This window comes from Manis pentadactyla, chromosome 4, assembly GCF_030020395.1.
Source record: "Manis pentadactyla isolate mManPen7 chromosome 4, mManPen7.hap1, whole genome shotgun sequence".
Classification (NCBI taxonomy): Eukaryota; Metazoa; Chordata; class Mammalia; order Pholidota; family Manidae; genus Manis; species Manis pentadactyla.
In genome coordinates, this window is record NC_080022.1 from 153,767,889 (window position 1) to 153,784,283 (window position 16,395).

Consider the following 16,395-nt stretch of genomic DNA (forward strand, 5'->3'; position numbering starts at 1 on the left):
AAGATAAATTGCCCGTGCAAATTCTATTACACCAAGGCATCTCCAGAACAACGTGGCAGTGATGTTGACAAAGCACACACAGGCGGCATTACATTTGTCCATTCCCTTTTCTAAAACTCTACATGTAAAACAATACTATGTGTGGTGCCTAGGAGTTATCATTAAAGAATCCTCTCCTTATTCTTTTATAATGCCAGCAGCTTTATAAAAGGAGTGGGAAAAGTGTTTTTTCAATTTTGGGGGAGAAAATACAGGGTGGGGGGGTAAAAGCGAAATTCTTGCTATTCCTATTGAGAATTTAAGTTCTTTGTGAAAAAATGAAGTACCATAAAATGTTAATATTGCTATCATTTTTGTAGTAAGAAAAAAAACTTTTTATAAAATACAATAAACCACCCCTCTAACGAACAGCACCAGGATCGGGTTTAGCTAATAACCACTCTCCAAAGCAGCATTTAACACAAGGCAAACACCAAGCTTCTCTGGAGCACGTCAAGCTAACTATTGCACTTCGACCTTTTCCACACTGCAGGCCAAAACCCAGGCCAAAGAGTAAGCAGTTCACGTGGATTCCCTCTCCCAAGTCTGAGACAGTGCCAGTCTTGAGGAGCACACCCTGACCTGTCTCAGAGAGCTTACTCAGAATCTGCTTCTCCTATTTGTCACACTAACATTTCACTATCTGACCTACATCAATACAACAAATCAGAAAGAATTAACCTTTTAAAGCTGGCCTCAGAGGGTCTTTCAAAACTACAGGCAAAAACCAGATGATTATTTCCACAACCTCCAAATTCTTCATTTTGTTATGACTATAATAAGAGATCACCTGAATGTTTACTTCATAGTCCCAGGTCTAACAACACCCCCTGGGGATTCACACCATGTAAAGAAAGCTGTTTCTAAAGTGTCCTTGATAAACTTAGAGTAACTTCAATAGTCCAAAAGTGAATCGCAATCCTGTAAATCATGCGAGTAGCAAATTGACCTGTTCTTGGTGGTGACTTTGTTGTTTTTAACCGGCTCTGCAGTATCACAGGGTACTTTGCCCTCTTAGCAAAAATGTCTCTGAAGGGCAAATAGTAGCTGCTCTGGGAACTGAGCTGCCCTGGGACAAGAGTATCAAGATTTGGCAAAGTCTAGGATCATTCTTAGGCTTATGGTTATCTGCCCCCTTGCAAACAAACATGTAATACATGGGCAAGGTGAGATTTCATCTGTTTTCTCTCAGTCCTGGGAATGTTAATCAGGCCTGCGATAGAAACCACCTGCCTACCTCATGCTGGAGTAAAGATCCAGTGGACCAGCATATATAAAGTATCAGGGCTACATGAGACTCACCAACAAAGGAGACATGAAGAACATAAAGGCATTCTAGAAAGAAATGCCCCCAAAGGGAAATCTGGGAACAGTTACCAACTGGGCTACTTTGCATTTTAAAAGGTTAAAAAAAAAACAGATCACTTGAAAAATTCCTAGCATGAGAAAAAGAATACATATCAGCAAAAATTAGCCAAATAGATAATACTGCACAGATATAGGAGAGAAAAATGAAGATGCTACTACCTTTTAAAATATCTTTTCCAAGATAGTACTTGTTTCTCCACTGAGGATATTTTGATGCCCTGCATTAAAGATCTCTTTGCTCTCTCTGAATGAGAACTATGTTCCTGTTTCAATTCAATTCAACCAAGTGCAAGTTTTTTCAGCTCAAATTGGGCAAGAGATATGAGGGATTCAAGAATGAACAACAGCACTCAGATTACCCCTAAAAAAACCAAAAACAATCAAGTACTGGGGAACTGAGGCACAGGTGTGGAACAGTATCCTGAAAGCAAGAAACGAAGACAACAGAAGGGCTTCTCTCTCTAGACCTGGGTGAGGTAGGAACCATGGGTGGAGCTGCCTCTGGGAGTAAGAAATCAAAAGAGTTGGAAAATTTATGTTATGTGTCTTTTACCACGATTATGAAGAAAAGGTTGTGGGAGGGGGAGGATGTGTACTGGAAGAGAAGTTAGGTATTAAAAAGCCAGTTTTATCCATATGGTCCATAGAGCAGGAACATAAAGGGAGAGATCTTCAATTTACATACTTCAACAGAGAAAGATTTGGGACCTTCCCACTTCCTCTCTATATATTTATATTTTTTATGTATATATTTATATACTATATACAATTTTCAAAGTGAAGTGTCCTTTTATTTCCTTTAGATAAAAAAGTACACGATTATAAAAAAATCCTGAACACTACAGGAATATGTAGGCCAGAAAGTAAAATGTGTCTTCTACTCGACCCCATCTAGCAATAAATATATGAAGACGTCAGTGCACTGTTTCAGAGTTTCTTATTTTTTAATGCAACTAATATGAATGCATTCTTTTGGCAAAGATAAGAGCAAAAGAAGTATAAAAAATAAAACATCCAATGTCTCCCCTCAGCTCCTCCTACATCCCACTCCCTTCACCGTAGGTAAACATTTTAAATATGATGTATGGTCTTTCCAGACATTTTCCTAAGCACAGCAGTATATATGTCCACATGTGTACACATACATCTGTGTAATTTTTATTTTAAAAGCATAAATGGATCATATTACAAGCACTGTTTCTTTTTCCATTTAACAAAAGAATCTGGAGATCTATGACAATGTAATATGTTTTTAAAGGCACTTTTTTCTATCATACATATCTGTTTACTCAAAAAATGGGATTCTGCAGCCTACTTTTTCCACTGAACATTATGTTAATGCATACAGCTCCATTTCATCCTTTAACAGCTGCTTATAATATCATTGCATGATTTTACAGTGATTTATTTAACTAGTTGCCTACTGAAGGTCATTTGGATTGTTTCTTATTTTTTCCCTTACAAACAATGTTGCAATAAAGATTCTTGATACAATTTTTTTTTTTTTTGCCAACTTGCTATTTCCTTAGGTCAGTTCCTAGTAGTAGATTTTTCTGGGTCAACAGATACAAATACATTTAAAATTTTGAAATACTGTCAAACAGCCCTCCAAAATGATTTTGCAATTACATTCCCAACAACAGTACAGTTGACCCTTGAACAACATGGGTTTGAACTGCACTGGTTCATTTTACACACAGACTTTTTTCAATAAATATATTGGAAAATTTTTTGGAGATCTGTGACAATTTGAAACAATTTTCTTTTCTCTAGCTTACTTTAAGAATACAGTATTTAAGTACACATAACATCAAAATATGTGTTAACTGACTTTATGTTATTGGTAAGGCTTCTGGTCAATAGCAGACTATTAGTAGTTAAGTTTTTGGGGAGTCAGGTTACATGTGGATTTTCAACTGCACAGCAGAGGCAGATGTCAGCACCCCTCACCCCTGTGTTGTTCAAAGGTCAACTACGTATGAAAGTGTCTTGTTTCCCCCAGCTATCAATAATGGGAATTACTTATCTTTTAAAGTTTTACAATTTAAAAAGGAAAAAATGAAAGCTCATACATTGCTTTGATTAATGAGGTTGACAGTCTTTATGCTTTTTGGTCACTTGAGATTTATCTTTTATGATTTCTAAGTTTGCTTGTTAACATGCTTTGCCCATTATTTTTACTGGGATATTCTTGGAAACTTTCAATGTGACTTCTATGTAGTCAGATCTATTAAGACTTTTCCTTATGGTTTCTGTTTCTGGCCTTGGTGTCATGCTTACAAAGTCCTCTATGTCAAAATCATTAAAAATTCTCTATTCATACATGCACACCAAGAATGACATACATGTAACTTCACAAAACCAAAAATACTCATTTGAGGAAAAGCAGTACGCACTGATATTGATATTCTAATAATTATGAAAGTTTCACACTCAATGATATTTTGTGGTGTACAAAGTAGGACACAAAATAGTACAGTACTAGACAATTTCCTGTTATGGAATTACCTGAAGAAAACCAAAAGAGGCCAAGGTATGACTGCCTCTTTCTTAAGAGAAAGAAAATAACAATACCTACTAGCCCCAGAAGTTTTGATACTATAAGCAGAAAGAGCTAATAGCCTGTTATTCTACCCATCGTTAATCTGGTTATTCAGACTCTAGCGCATTAGCAATAATGTGGATAAATGCCTCTGTATCCTTAGAAAACACATAGGAATGGAGTGCACTTTGGTTAACAACAAATGTTCAGTTTTCCAGCTATAAGACTTTTATTAAGTTCCTTGTCAAGTGGCTAAACCAGCTAGAGAAGAATGCTGATAATCAGACTCAGTACACAAAGTGTAGCCCTCTTTATCACCAATACTGAACGCCAGAAGGACTGTTACCAACAAACACAGTCCCAACCCCTTCTACCTGCACTGGCAAAGTAACACAGTTCTGGCCAATAAGATTTCAGAAAATTGTTGGAGGGGGTTCTGGGGAAGCTTTTACTTTTCTGATAAAAGGGAACAGGTATGTGTGACACTACTTTTACCTTCTTCTTCCAGCCTCCAATGCATGTTTGGTGGCTGAAGCTGCAGCAGCCATCTTAGGACCACAGGGGGGACACCAGGAAATGTTGACACAAGTATCAATTAGAAGGCAAACTCTTGCCAATAACTGCATGCCACCCCAGAATTATTCTGTCGGAAAAATTAACTCCCCATTTGCTTAAGCCCTGTAGTCAGGTGTTATGTTTCTTACAGACCAAGTCCAATATAACCCTAAATAACACAGTCATTTTCAAATAACCATTATGTCTAGCATATAGCAGCCCCTCAAAAATTGTAAGTGAATAAAATAAGACTCTGGCAAACTAAGAGCCCCTGGGGTATTAGGTGATTCAAGAAAAATTCCAACTGAGAATGACAAAAAGTTATTTCTAAATGACCTAGTACCATTATATTCAAAAGATGCCACTAATATCTAAACTAGGTTTCACTTTACGCCTGGGATAATTTTACCTTAATGGTTTTTATTGTTTAAGCATCCAATTTTCCTTTTTTGTGGATGTAATTTTTCATGTCACTCTGACAGAGAATCTATGAAGTATTCATTTTACTCAGTAATTTTAAAATATAGCCTAGATTTAGAAATGAATGGGAAAAAAAAAAAAACAGCCACACATAGGCATTCACTTGCAAAGCACAGGAGAGCCTATGAAGTCATGAAGTTCTGAGTATAAATGTACTGGAAACCACCCATAAGATGTTTTGCACTCAAAGGACTAAACGAAAGCAAACAAAAAAATAATAATTGTGTTCACCTAAACTTGCAGATCTACTACTTTCCAGCAAGAAGGGGAAATGTGATAAGAGTTCATTAGCAAACAAAATACTCTCAAAAAGGTTAAGCGTAGTTAAGGTATAAAGCTGGCAAAACCCACATTATGACCAATAATTTCACTTTGTAAAACTTTATGTGTAAAAATGTCTTTCAGAGCATTATTTATAAGAATAACTAAAAATCAATGTAAATGTCCAATAGTGAATGGCTAAATAAGTAATGTTATTAATATATTACACAGTCATTTTAAATTGTTGAATAATTTTAATGACTGAAAATGCTCATAGCATGCAACATGTTAAAAGGAGAAATTCACAATAGTAGAATATAATTTTAATTATATAAAAATAGAAACAAGAACATACTGAAAGGGAACTCATGAAGACTGCAAAGGACTACTCTGAGATGTTAAAAGTGGTTATTTCCTGTATGTACATGTGTTCACACACACACACACATTTCCTAGGGCTGTACCCTGAGAGAATACAGAAACAATGACACGCAGTAACAATGAGCATGCCTGGTACACAGATCTTGGTTTCTAAATATCACAATCCACTAAAAATAATCAGGGCTCCTTGGAGACTGATTCTAGGGCTGGAACAGGGAAAGTATAAGATGAACCTCAAATACCTTGTTGCACCAGAAAGTAAGGAAGTACTTAAAGAATGATCGGGGACATCTCAAAAAGACACAAGCCAGCTTTAAGGGGCTTCCATTAGTCTGGGACAATTTTAAATCAAAATAAATAATCATACTATCAGACTATAATTCATTGAATAAAGTAGGAAAGCATGAGTCCATACCAATATAAATCAATAAGTGAATGTTAAATAAATGAAGGAGATGGGATATGGCTAAGTAATAAGTAATACTATAAAAATACTGCATTGTAGCAGAATGCCAACTAATAAATATAGAAGGAATTATTCTTTTAAAAACAATCTCTGAGGAGAACCCTTCTACACTGCTGGTGGGAATGTAAACTAGTTCAACCACTGTGAAAAGCAATATGGAGGTTCTACAAAAAACTAAAAATAGAAATACCATTTGACCCGGGAATTCCACTCCTAGAAATTTACCCAAAGAAAACAACTTCTCAGATTCAAAAAGACATATGCACCCCTCTTTTTATTGCAGCACTAGTTACAATAGCCAAGATATGGAAGCAACCTAAGTGTCCATCAGTAGATGAATGGATAAAGAAGACGTGGTACATATACACAATGGAATACTATTCAGCCATAAGAAAGAAACAAATCCTACCATTTGCAACAACATGGATGGAGCTAGATGGTATTATGTTCAGTGAAATAAGTCAGGCAGAGAAAGACAAATAGCAAATGATTTCCCTCATATGTGGAGTATAACAATGAAGCTAGACTGAAGGAACAAAATAGCAGCAGACTCACAGATTCCAAGAAGGGACTAGTGGTTACCAAAAGGGAGGGGAGGGAGAGAACAGGTGGGGAGCGAGATAGAAGGGGATTGTGGGGTATCATGATCGGTGCATATGGTGTGTGTGGGGTCACGGGGAAGACAGTGTAGCTCAGAGAAGACAAATAGGGACTCTGTGGCATCTTACTACACTGATGGACAGTGATTGCAATGGGTATGTGAGAGGAATGGATAATAAGGGTGAATGTATAACCACATTGTTTTTCTTGTGAAACCTTCATAAGAGTGTACATCAATGATACCTTAATAAAAAAAATATGAATTGTAATATCGTAAGTATACATTTTTATACACTTTTCTATCTCATTTCAGCTTTATAAAATGAGCATATACTTCTTTTGTAAAAATACTAAAAATATTTTTTTAAATCCTCAAGAACAGCCAGAACAAACACAATGTAATGCACATCTCTAGAGCAATCTCTAGAGCCATTGTTTAAAGAAAAGAGCATGTGCACAAACACTTAAACACATAAAGCAAATAAATGTGCTGTCCTAACCCATCTGTCCTAGAGAAGATCTCAGATGTCCTAGTCAGGTGGCTAAAGTCAAAAACAAAACAAACAGCAAAAACAAACAAAAAGCCACCAGAAGCAGCATTGAGATTTATGGAAATTTTGTTCTAGTTTTACAGTAATTATGGAAGTGAAGAGATGTGACAAGGACCCTTGCTATGATGCCAGTGACAAATGGTTAACTGATAAGAAATGCAGAGGGCAACAGGTTGTAGAACAGGTCAATATCAGGCTGTCATGAAGCCATTTGAGACATGTAATTAATCTATTACTCACCTGGCATCATCATTCATTGTAGTATGGTCAATAGGGGCCATGAAGCTCAGTAGTTTACTAAGGACATGAAACCTGAACAAAGCAGGAGACAAAGAGGCAGAACCATTAGTAACTATTAACCTAGAAAAAAGGAACACATTCTATGAGATAACAAACTCCAGAACTCATCACAAGAGCATTTGGCTCCAGAGTGAAATAGGGAATAATTAATAGTCACACACTGCTCACAACTCTGTTTCCCCCTTTTTCCTTAATGCTACAGGAGGAAAGTTTCTGGTAACAGCACACTGTAAATGACTGTCATTCAACACAGATCCATTTATATCACAGCCCCAAAAAAGAGTAGATATCTTTGTGCCCTTAAACAATATTTAACCCTTAAACACTACCCCATTTTCTTACTCTAAGTACATCTTGATCATTTTTCATGGTCATTAGAGCTGCCTACCAGCAGTGACACTGGTAGTGAGTGGTATGATATCCAAACACAGTATCTCACCACCATCACTCACTAGCATTGGTTCCCTGAGTCAGAAAAGGCTTCTAGAATTCCACATCATCTCTACTCACTAGATCCACTGGGATATTCATTCCTCCCTGTAAATGAAGGAACACAACTAAGGACATAATAAATTTGATCCCTAGATCTGCAGTCAAGGTGTTAATGGAAATTTCAGTTACATCACTTCCATTTCCCACCAATAGAGAAAAAGGATGTTTTTGTATGAAGAACTCTGAGATCCTCTGAATGAAGGAGCTGAACAAATACATGACCTTAGGCCAGATGATACCAATGAGAAGTCAAAGAAGGTATCCCTTTCAGTTTGTTATAATAGAAGAGGCTATATAACAATATGCACAGTATAAAATTCTAATGAAAAAAACTTCTTCTTGGGCAGAACATAACCCATAAAAATATTTTCATGTGCATAATATTAATTTTATAGTTTGAAAAACATTTTTACACTTATCAATTTGATTCTCTAGCACCCCAGCTAAGCCTAATTTCTTTTTTTAACAAATGCATTTTACAAGAATAATAGTGATGAGATTTTCCCCATTGTCAAGAGTAACAGGAAAAGTATAAATTCATTATAGAAAATTTGGAAAACAAACAAATGAAGCACACAAAAAATGCACAGTTCCTCCACCTACTGACAGTTGTTAACGTTTTAGTTATGTTTGTTTTATGTAGTAATCCTGATATACATGCACACATACGATTTTGTACCCATTTTTTTTCACTTAGCATTGTAAGCATTGTCCCATAGACAATATCTGAATAGCTGTGTACAATTCTAGGAATAGTATTAGCACCACAAAATATTTTATTTTTGAACATTTATATTGATTCCAATTCTTCACTTTTCTTAAGATGCAAAAACAAAATCTCTGTACACGATACTCATTTTTAAAAATATTTGTTATCTTCTAATTATAAAAAGTAGTATCTAATTCTTTAAAAAATAACCCAAATACAGGAATGCATAGGGAACTGACAAGTCTCTGATAGCCCTATCCCCCAGAAATAATCTCTATTAATTAAAACTGTTAAGTTTGGGTGTGGATTTTTCACATATAAGACAAATATAAACTTAATACATTTTTCACATAGAAATGGGATTGTAATATACTTAATATTCTGCATTATGCTTTTCTCCACTGAACCATGTACTGTAATTTATTTTTTCATAGTTGCAGAATATTCCACTGTGTCAATACATTTTAATTTATTTAATCTCTTATTGATGGGCATTTACATAGCCTACTCCCTTTTAAAAACCTTATTAAATAGTACTGAAGTGGCGACCCTTATACACAGCTTATTATTTGTTCACATATTTCTATGGGATAATCCTTGAAATGTGAAACTGATGGTGAATGGAAAGGCATACATATTTAAAGTTCAGAAACTGAGTCAAAATATCCCCTCCCCCAAGTTATGTTAATGTATGAGAATATAAGTTTTTATATAACCTTTTTATTTAACTATAAAGCACAAGTACCATTACTAAATGCATCTTAACGTCTTTGGGCTTCATCAAACTTTGGTGTCCATCTGAAAAAAGGAACAATGTTCTCGGCTGTATCCAAAGACAGGCTTAATTCCTCTCTGAACAAAGACTAGGAACTACAGTTGCGTTGTCCAGTCAGCAGTCACTGGCCACGTGTGATTACTGAGTACTGGAAATGTGCCTAGTCTGAACAGAGATGTGCCGACCTCAGATGTACACTAGCTTTTGAAGACTTGGAGTGGAAAAAAGAATGTAAAACATATTATTGATTATTTTTTAAATAATGAATTGTTGAAATCATTTTTTAATATGTTGGGTTAAACAAAATATTAAAATTCAGTTCACCTATTTCTTTTTTAAATGTGGCTGCCAGACACTTAACATTACATATGTAATATGTATTTTTATTGGATAGCACTGCTCTGTGTAATACTACTACATTTAACACAATATATTCAATAACTTACATGTTGAAAGACAACTTTTGATAAGTGATCAGATTAAAGTCAATTTAGTAATGTGTACTTAATGCAATGCATTTCATCTAATCTCAGTCCTGCTGAGGAAAGATGCATGATTTAGTATTAAAACAGCTCTGACTGGCCATACTAAGAAAAGATAAGTATAATTTTATGGCACAGGAACAGACATGCACAGTAAAGGTGTACTTTACAAGCAAAGTAAACATCCCACTATTAAAGGCCTCAGAGTTATGAATTCTGATTAAATCATGATCAAATCCAGTTATATATAATGCTGAATAAAGTACCAGTAATCAATAGTTACAATTGTTTCCAAAAACCAAAATATTTCTTTTCTTTATAAAGAATTTTCTAGCATTCAACTAGTAAGTTGCCATGCCCAGTCTGCCAGACTGATGCAACTGACCTGCTATCATTTGAAAAATGTTTCCACAAGGTAATGTTCATCTTTGCTATGACATTTTTGGAACTCTCTCTCCAACCCTCTCACAAAGAGCAAAGTTTGCTCACTGGTGCAACCTAGTGTCAGTGATGACAGCTGGCACACACTACCAGCTCTTCTTGAGGTCCAATTGAGAGCACTTAAAATATTCTCATCTAACCTGGGCTACTTGTTTACTTCTTCAGGACACATGCTAAATGTAGCCCTGATGGCACTTTGGTGCCTGCATAAGCCAGTTGGTCCTACCCAGAGAAATAACAACAGCCACAGGTTAGAAGCATGGGCTCTGGAATCAGAACAATTAGCTCAAATTCCAATTTACTACTTACTAGCTTGTAATAGGATGGATGAGTTGCTTCTGTTCTCTAAGCACTTTACATGAATTGCTAATTAATCTGCATAACATCCCTATAAGATATGACTTTTATTACTATACTCATTTCACAGATGAGGAAATTGAAGCACAGAGATGTAAAGTGACTTGCCCAAGGTCTCCAGGCCAGTGAGTAGAAGCATCAGATGTCAGATCTTAACAGTTAAGCTCCAGAGTCTTAAAACATGTAAGGATTATTTTTCTGATCCTTAAAAACAAACTCATCAGAAGAGATAGAAAATTATAAAATAGCCAAATTATAAGAGAAGAGATACAACATACCACGTTAAAATTTTTTCTAAAAAATAACTCACCGAAGTTTCCTTCCTTTGCTGGCTTTCCTATCTACTTTCTTGTGGATTTTGCTCCGTAACTTCTGGATCGCAAGCCACTGTCTAGGAAATTCAAGCAATGTTATGCATCATCACTAACAGAAGTAGTTATGCCTATTGACAAATTTCTTGCTAACAACCTTGCAGAAAGAAAGAAATCATCAGCCTACATTAAGTTCCTTAGAATAGTCTGGGGCCAAAGCGACTAATCAATTGAAGAGGATTTGTGCAATGGTAAGAAAGCAAATGGCAGCTGGGAAATTCTACAGCAAATCTGGTTAACAATGCTTCTGAGTATTTGGCATTGCTGTGAAAAGCACTAAATACCCCGTCTGCAGGAGAACCCATCATACTGAGTAGGGCTGCTTGGTTTTGCTTTTGATGTTTTAGCTGTGAAGCATGTTCTCTTACTAATATTGCAACTGCCATTTGGTTTAAACACACGAATTCTTTAAATCTAATATTCTTCTCTAATAATACCCAAGTGCTTTTTCTTGTGCTTTCCAATTTTTGTTAATTTTTTTGTAATCATTCATGAGTGGTACTAGTTTTATAGCCATTTTGTTTATTTAATTTTCATTTCATCTGTTGTATTTCAGAACGTGTGTTGCTAAAAGGTAAGAGTTCTTCCCTCCAATATAATCTCAATGTCACTGTCACATCTAAAAAAAAAATTAATTCTTTACTATCAAATAGTTAGTCTTCAGATTTCCCAGATCATCTCAATTTTACAGTTGGTTTGTTTGCATCAGGATTCAAACAGGATTCACATATTCTGCAGTCATTTTTAGATTAACAGGAATTAATTTTTCAAATAAAGGGTACTAAGAAAATCTTCATAAATTGTTCACATGAACAAATATGAGAAAAAGGAGAAACACCAGCAGCTAGTCATCTTACCTGACTTATACAACAAAAACCCAGTATCAGAAAAAAATAATCTTGGGAAATGCAATTACTGTAATCTTAATATGATCTTAATTACCATAATCTATTTTATTGTAAAGTCAGATAAATGTACAATATAATCACCACTTAAATGCAATTTGCTGTATCACATTAAATTTATAGCAAACAGCTCTCCATAGGATTCCAGAGTTATACAAAATATCAACAATATCCTATCCTAAAATTCAAATAATGTTTTACTCAGACAAAATTATTTCATCAACACAAATTTTTCATTGCTTTCTCAAAATGCTGCTCTGCCCAGAATTCCATTCTGGCACTTGCAGCTTTTGTTTCCTTTCATGGTTTCGCAAATTATGGCTCATGGCTATTTAAATGTACACTATTCATTAGGTAGCACTCTAAACGCCCTTTTTATTTTCACCCACAGGATGAAGCATACACACAAGAGCCTTCCTTCACTACTTTACATTCTACCCTGACATCTGGGTAACGCTGCCGCATTCCATTTCTAATTGTGCTGAAGCTTTTACTGGAGGGGTGGAGGTCTAAATTAGCGCAGACTTTTAACAAAGCAGATTCGACTCTGAGCAAGGAAACTGTTATGCACATTGCCACATTCTGACAGCAGAGAGCATGCATTTGGGTGCTTGCTTTTTATCCACTGGTCAGAGACTGATACAGATACAGTCACAACCCAAACCAGAGAGCAAAGGGCATAAAGGACTTTGAAAAACAAGCCCTAAAACAAACACATACAGGTGCTTATCATCTCTTAATTCAAACTGCACAGGAGGCACTATAGGGCAAAACACTTAGGACTTCCATCATTTTGTCTTTCTGGATCTTATTATCTTGCTTAACTTTTATAATTATAGGGCCTAATTATAGGGACAATCACTGTCTTAGGAGGCAGAATTAAGGGAGAAACTACTATATCGTCTGCTTGCATGAACAGAAAACCTATCTAAATTACCTTCCCATGGCCACCTGGTCATTGGGATCCAAGGAGCTGGTCTTCCGTTCTATGAGTTCTCGAAGGAGCTAGGGGAAAAAGGAAAGCAATTGATTTATTTATCATCTCACAGCACCAACTGACTTTAAAAGGGCACAGTAGGAATTCTGAATGGCATAGTGACAGCTCTAAAACTACAATCAATAAGGGACAACACAGTGGCAAGAGCATGACTGAATTCCTGTTAACCCTTTCATATTTATATATCTTTAAAAAGCTGGCAATAGCAAGAGCCGAGACCAAAAGTCCATTTGGAAAAATTACTTTACTGCAGTTCATTTCAAATAGATCAATGACTGTGCAACATTCCCTTCATTGTTTGTATGAGTAGTTTTGTCCACCTCATCGATATCAAAGGAGAATCTTTAAAAGGTCAGATAGGAAGGAAGGGCTGTGTGGCAAAAAGGAAAATGTCTAAGCTTCTCACCAATAGGAAAATGGTACGTGGTTAACTTCTGGGACCCATCACCTCCAGCAGACAGAAAGGTTCTCCTCAGGCAAAAGCCCTTATTATATATAATTAAACGGACTTCATACTCTTGCTTTCCGTAGCCGGTACTCTACCACATTTACTCTTAAGTGATTTAACCAAGTAAGATACCAACACATTCACCACCACAATTGTAAGGGGGAACCTAAAGAAAGTCGTATATATATGTGCAAATGCAACAGAGAGAATCAGTCTCTCCTTCTCTACAATTACTCCATGGGACTCTAAATTTCTCTCCTACACTCCTCTTAATCCTGGGTAGTCCACTGCATGCAACTGAGTCTAAATCTGTATCTTTCACACAGAATTCAGAATTTACACTGGATCTTAAAGTCCTAAATGAAGAGAAGGAATGGACTTAAAAATCAAACATTCAAGAAGAGAATTTTAAGTTAAAATAATAAAGGTAGATATCTCTCCTATAAAAGTGCTATATGCAGAGAACTAGCAACAGAAATTAAAATCCCAAAAATCTTCTGAGAGAAATCTAAGGGACCACACTAACAAACGAATTCCTGCTAATCATTTATCAATAATATAGGTTTGACTTTAAAACGTGTTTTTTCACAAAAATGCATAGTTATTTTTGTAAGTAAGTCATGATAGTAATATAGATATTTCACCAGGTTAAATAGCTGAAGTCTATAGGATAGAGAAGGAGGAATAAATTCCCATGATAGTTCACTCTCTAATTTTCATTTGTTTAATGTAAGTAGGCACTGGAAGAAGTAAGACAAATTTATAAAAATATTTCCATGTAAGATGAATTTTTTGCCAAAGGGAAAAGATGATTTCATTCACAATTTAAAAACCTCCTGTGATGCTTTTTCATTTGCTTATTTTGGACATTATTACTACAGCAATTACAATTAAAAATGCAGAAACCAGAAGCCACTGGTTTATTATCACTAGAAAACAGCAAGCTATTTCTCTACCCTGTTTATCTGATTGATTCCCAACATCTCTCTGGCAGCCAATCTATCAGTTTATCTCTCCTACTTCATCACAGTCACTTCTGGCAGCTAAATACAAGATCCAAATTCAGTGTTACAAAGACATACAACACAGTAAACCTGTGTAACACTGCTGCTCTGTAAACAGCTGCCCTTAAGGCTAAGCAAAAATGGGCTTCCGGCTCCCAGTAAATATTGTCAAAAGTAAGGTTGGGGGGTGGAAAGGGGAAGAGGTTAATAATAAAAAAATAAAGAAGAGGAGAAAGAAAAGAATAAAAAGGTAGGAAGATAATGTTAGGACTGTATCTCATTGCCCTAACCTTGTTCCAGCCACATAAGAGATTACAACAACCGTTCCCGGATTTCCTAATGGTCTCTGATTCCTTGAGACTGGGGCTGCCATGGCCACTGGGAACAAGTGCTTGTGGACAGCTGCCCCAGCACAACAGCAGTGATCCTCTGGAAGGAAGCTCCATATGCCTTTCCCGAAGGCTGGACATGGGAGGTGTACAACTGTAGTGGGTCTATTACCTTCGCAGTGGTCTCTACAATTCAAACACCAAATAGGTGCAGCCTTTATTCTCAAGCCCTCTGTGTATTTTACATATTCAGGGGTGCATTTGCACTACCCAAGTGCCTTGCACCACTATTCTTAGTCAGTCATGATTTGGAACTTGGTTGTATTAGTCTACCTGGCAAAGTCCAACTAGTTTATTCAGTCCAATGTTTCAGAAGACTTTGTTATGTGCAAGGCAGGAAGAAAAAGGTGTCAAGAACGTACAAGTAAACAAACGATTCCCATGGCTATTGCTATTTGCACAGCCATCACTATCACTGGGCTTTAATTCTTAAAAACTACTTTCAAAAATGTTGATGAAAAACAAAGCTTCAGAAATATTGTTGAAAAATTTAATTTTGTCCTCAGTTCAACTTTTATTTTATTTTATTTTTTTATTAAGGTATCGTTGATATACAATCTTATGAAGGGTTCACATGAGCAACATTATGGTTATTACATTCACCCATATTATAAAGTCCCCCCCGACACACCCCATTGCACTCACAGTCCATAAGCATAGTAAGATGGTACAGAGCCACTACTTGTCTTCTCTGTGCTATGCTGCCTTCTCCGTGACCCCCGTACATTATGTGTGCTAATCATAATGCCCCTTAATCCCCTTCTCCCTCCCTCCCACACCCTCCTCCCACCGCCTTCTGTTTGGTAACTGCTAGTCCCTTCTTGGAGTCTATGAGTCTGCTGTTGTTTTGTCTGTTTAGTTTTGCTTTGTTCTTACACTCCACAAATGAGTGAAATCATTTGGTCTTTGTCTTTCTCCGACTCGCTTATTTCACTGAACATAATACCCTCTAGCTCCATCCATGTTGTTGCAAATGGTACAATTTGTTTTCTTCTCATGGCTAAATAACATTCCATTGTGTATATATATCCCCTCTTAATCCATTCATCTACTTATGGACACTTAGGTTGCTTCCATATCTTGCCTATTGTAAATAGTGCTGCAATACACATAGCGGTGCATATGTCTTTTTGAATCAGGGATCTTGTTTTCTTTGAGGAAATTCTTGGAGTGGAATTACTAGGTCAAATGGCATTTCTATTTTTAGTTTTTTGAGAAACCTGCATGTTGCTTTCCACAACGGTTGAAATGATTTACATTTCCGCCAGGAATGTAGGAGGGTTTTCCCCTTTCTCCAAATTCTCACCAGCATTTGTTGGTTCTTGTCTTTTGGATGTTGGCCATCCAAACTGGTGTGAGGGGATATCTCATTACGGTTTTAATTTGCATTTCCCTGATAATTAGTGATGTGAAGCATCTTTTCATGGCCAATGATTTCTTCTTTGTACAAGTGTCTGTCCAGATCCTCAGCCCATTTTTTAA

The 16,395-nt window shown here is 36.2% G+C and overlaps 1 protein-coding gene across 1 annotated transcript in view; it reads right to left on the reverse strand.

Annotated features, from left to right (window-relative positions):
- Window positions 1–16,395, reverse strand: part of AATF (apoptosis antagonizing transcription factor) — a 125,487-nt gene that overhangs the window by 15,106 nt on the left and 93,986 nt on the right. Inside the window, exons 9-11 of the mRNA XM_036911075.2 lie at window positions 13,013–13,080; window positions 11,110–11,190; window positions 7,484–7,555 (exon numbers count right to left, since the gene is read on the reverse strand). Of these exons, the coding sequence (XP_036766970.2) occupies window positions 7,484–7,555; window positions 11,110–11,190; window positions 13,013–13,080 (221 nt within the window). The remainder of the gene's footprint in view (window positions 1–7,483; window positions 7,556–11,109; window positions 11,191–13,012; window positions 13,081–16,395) is intronic.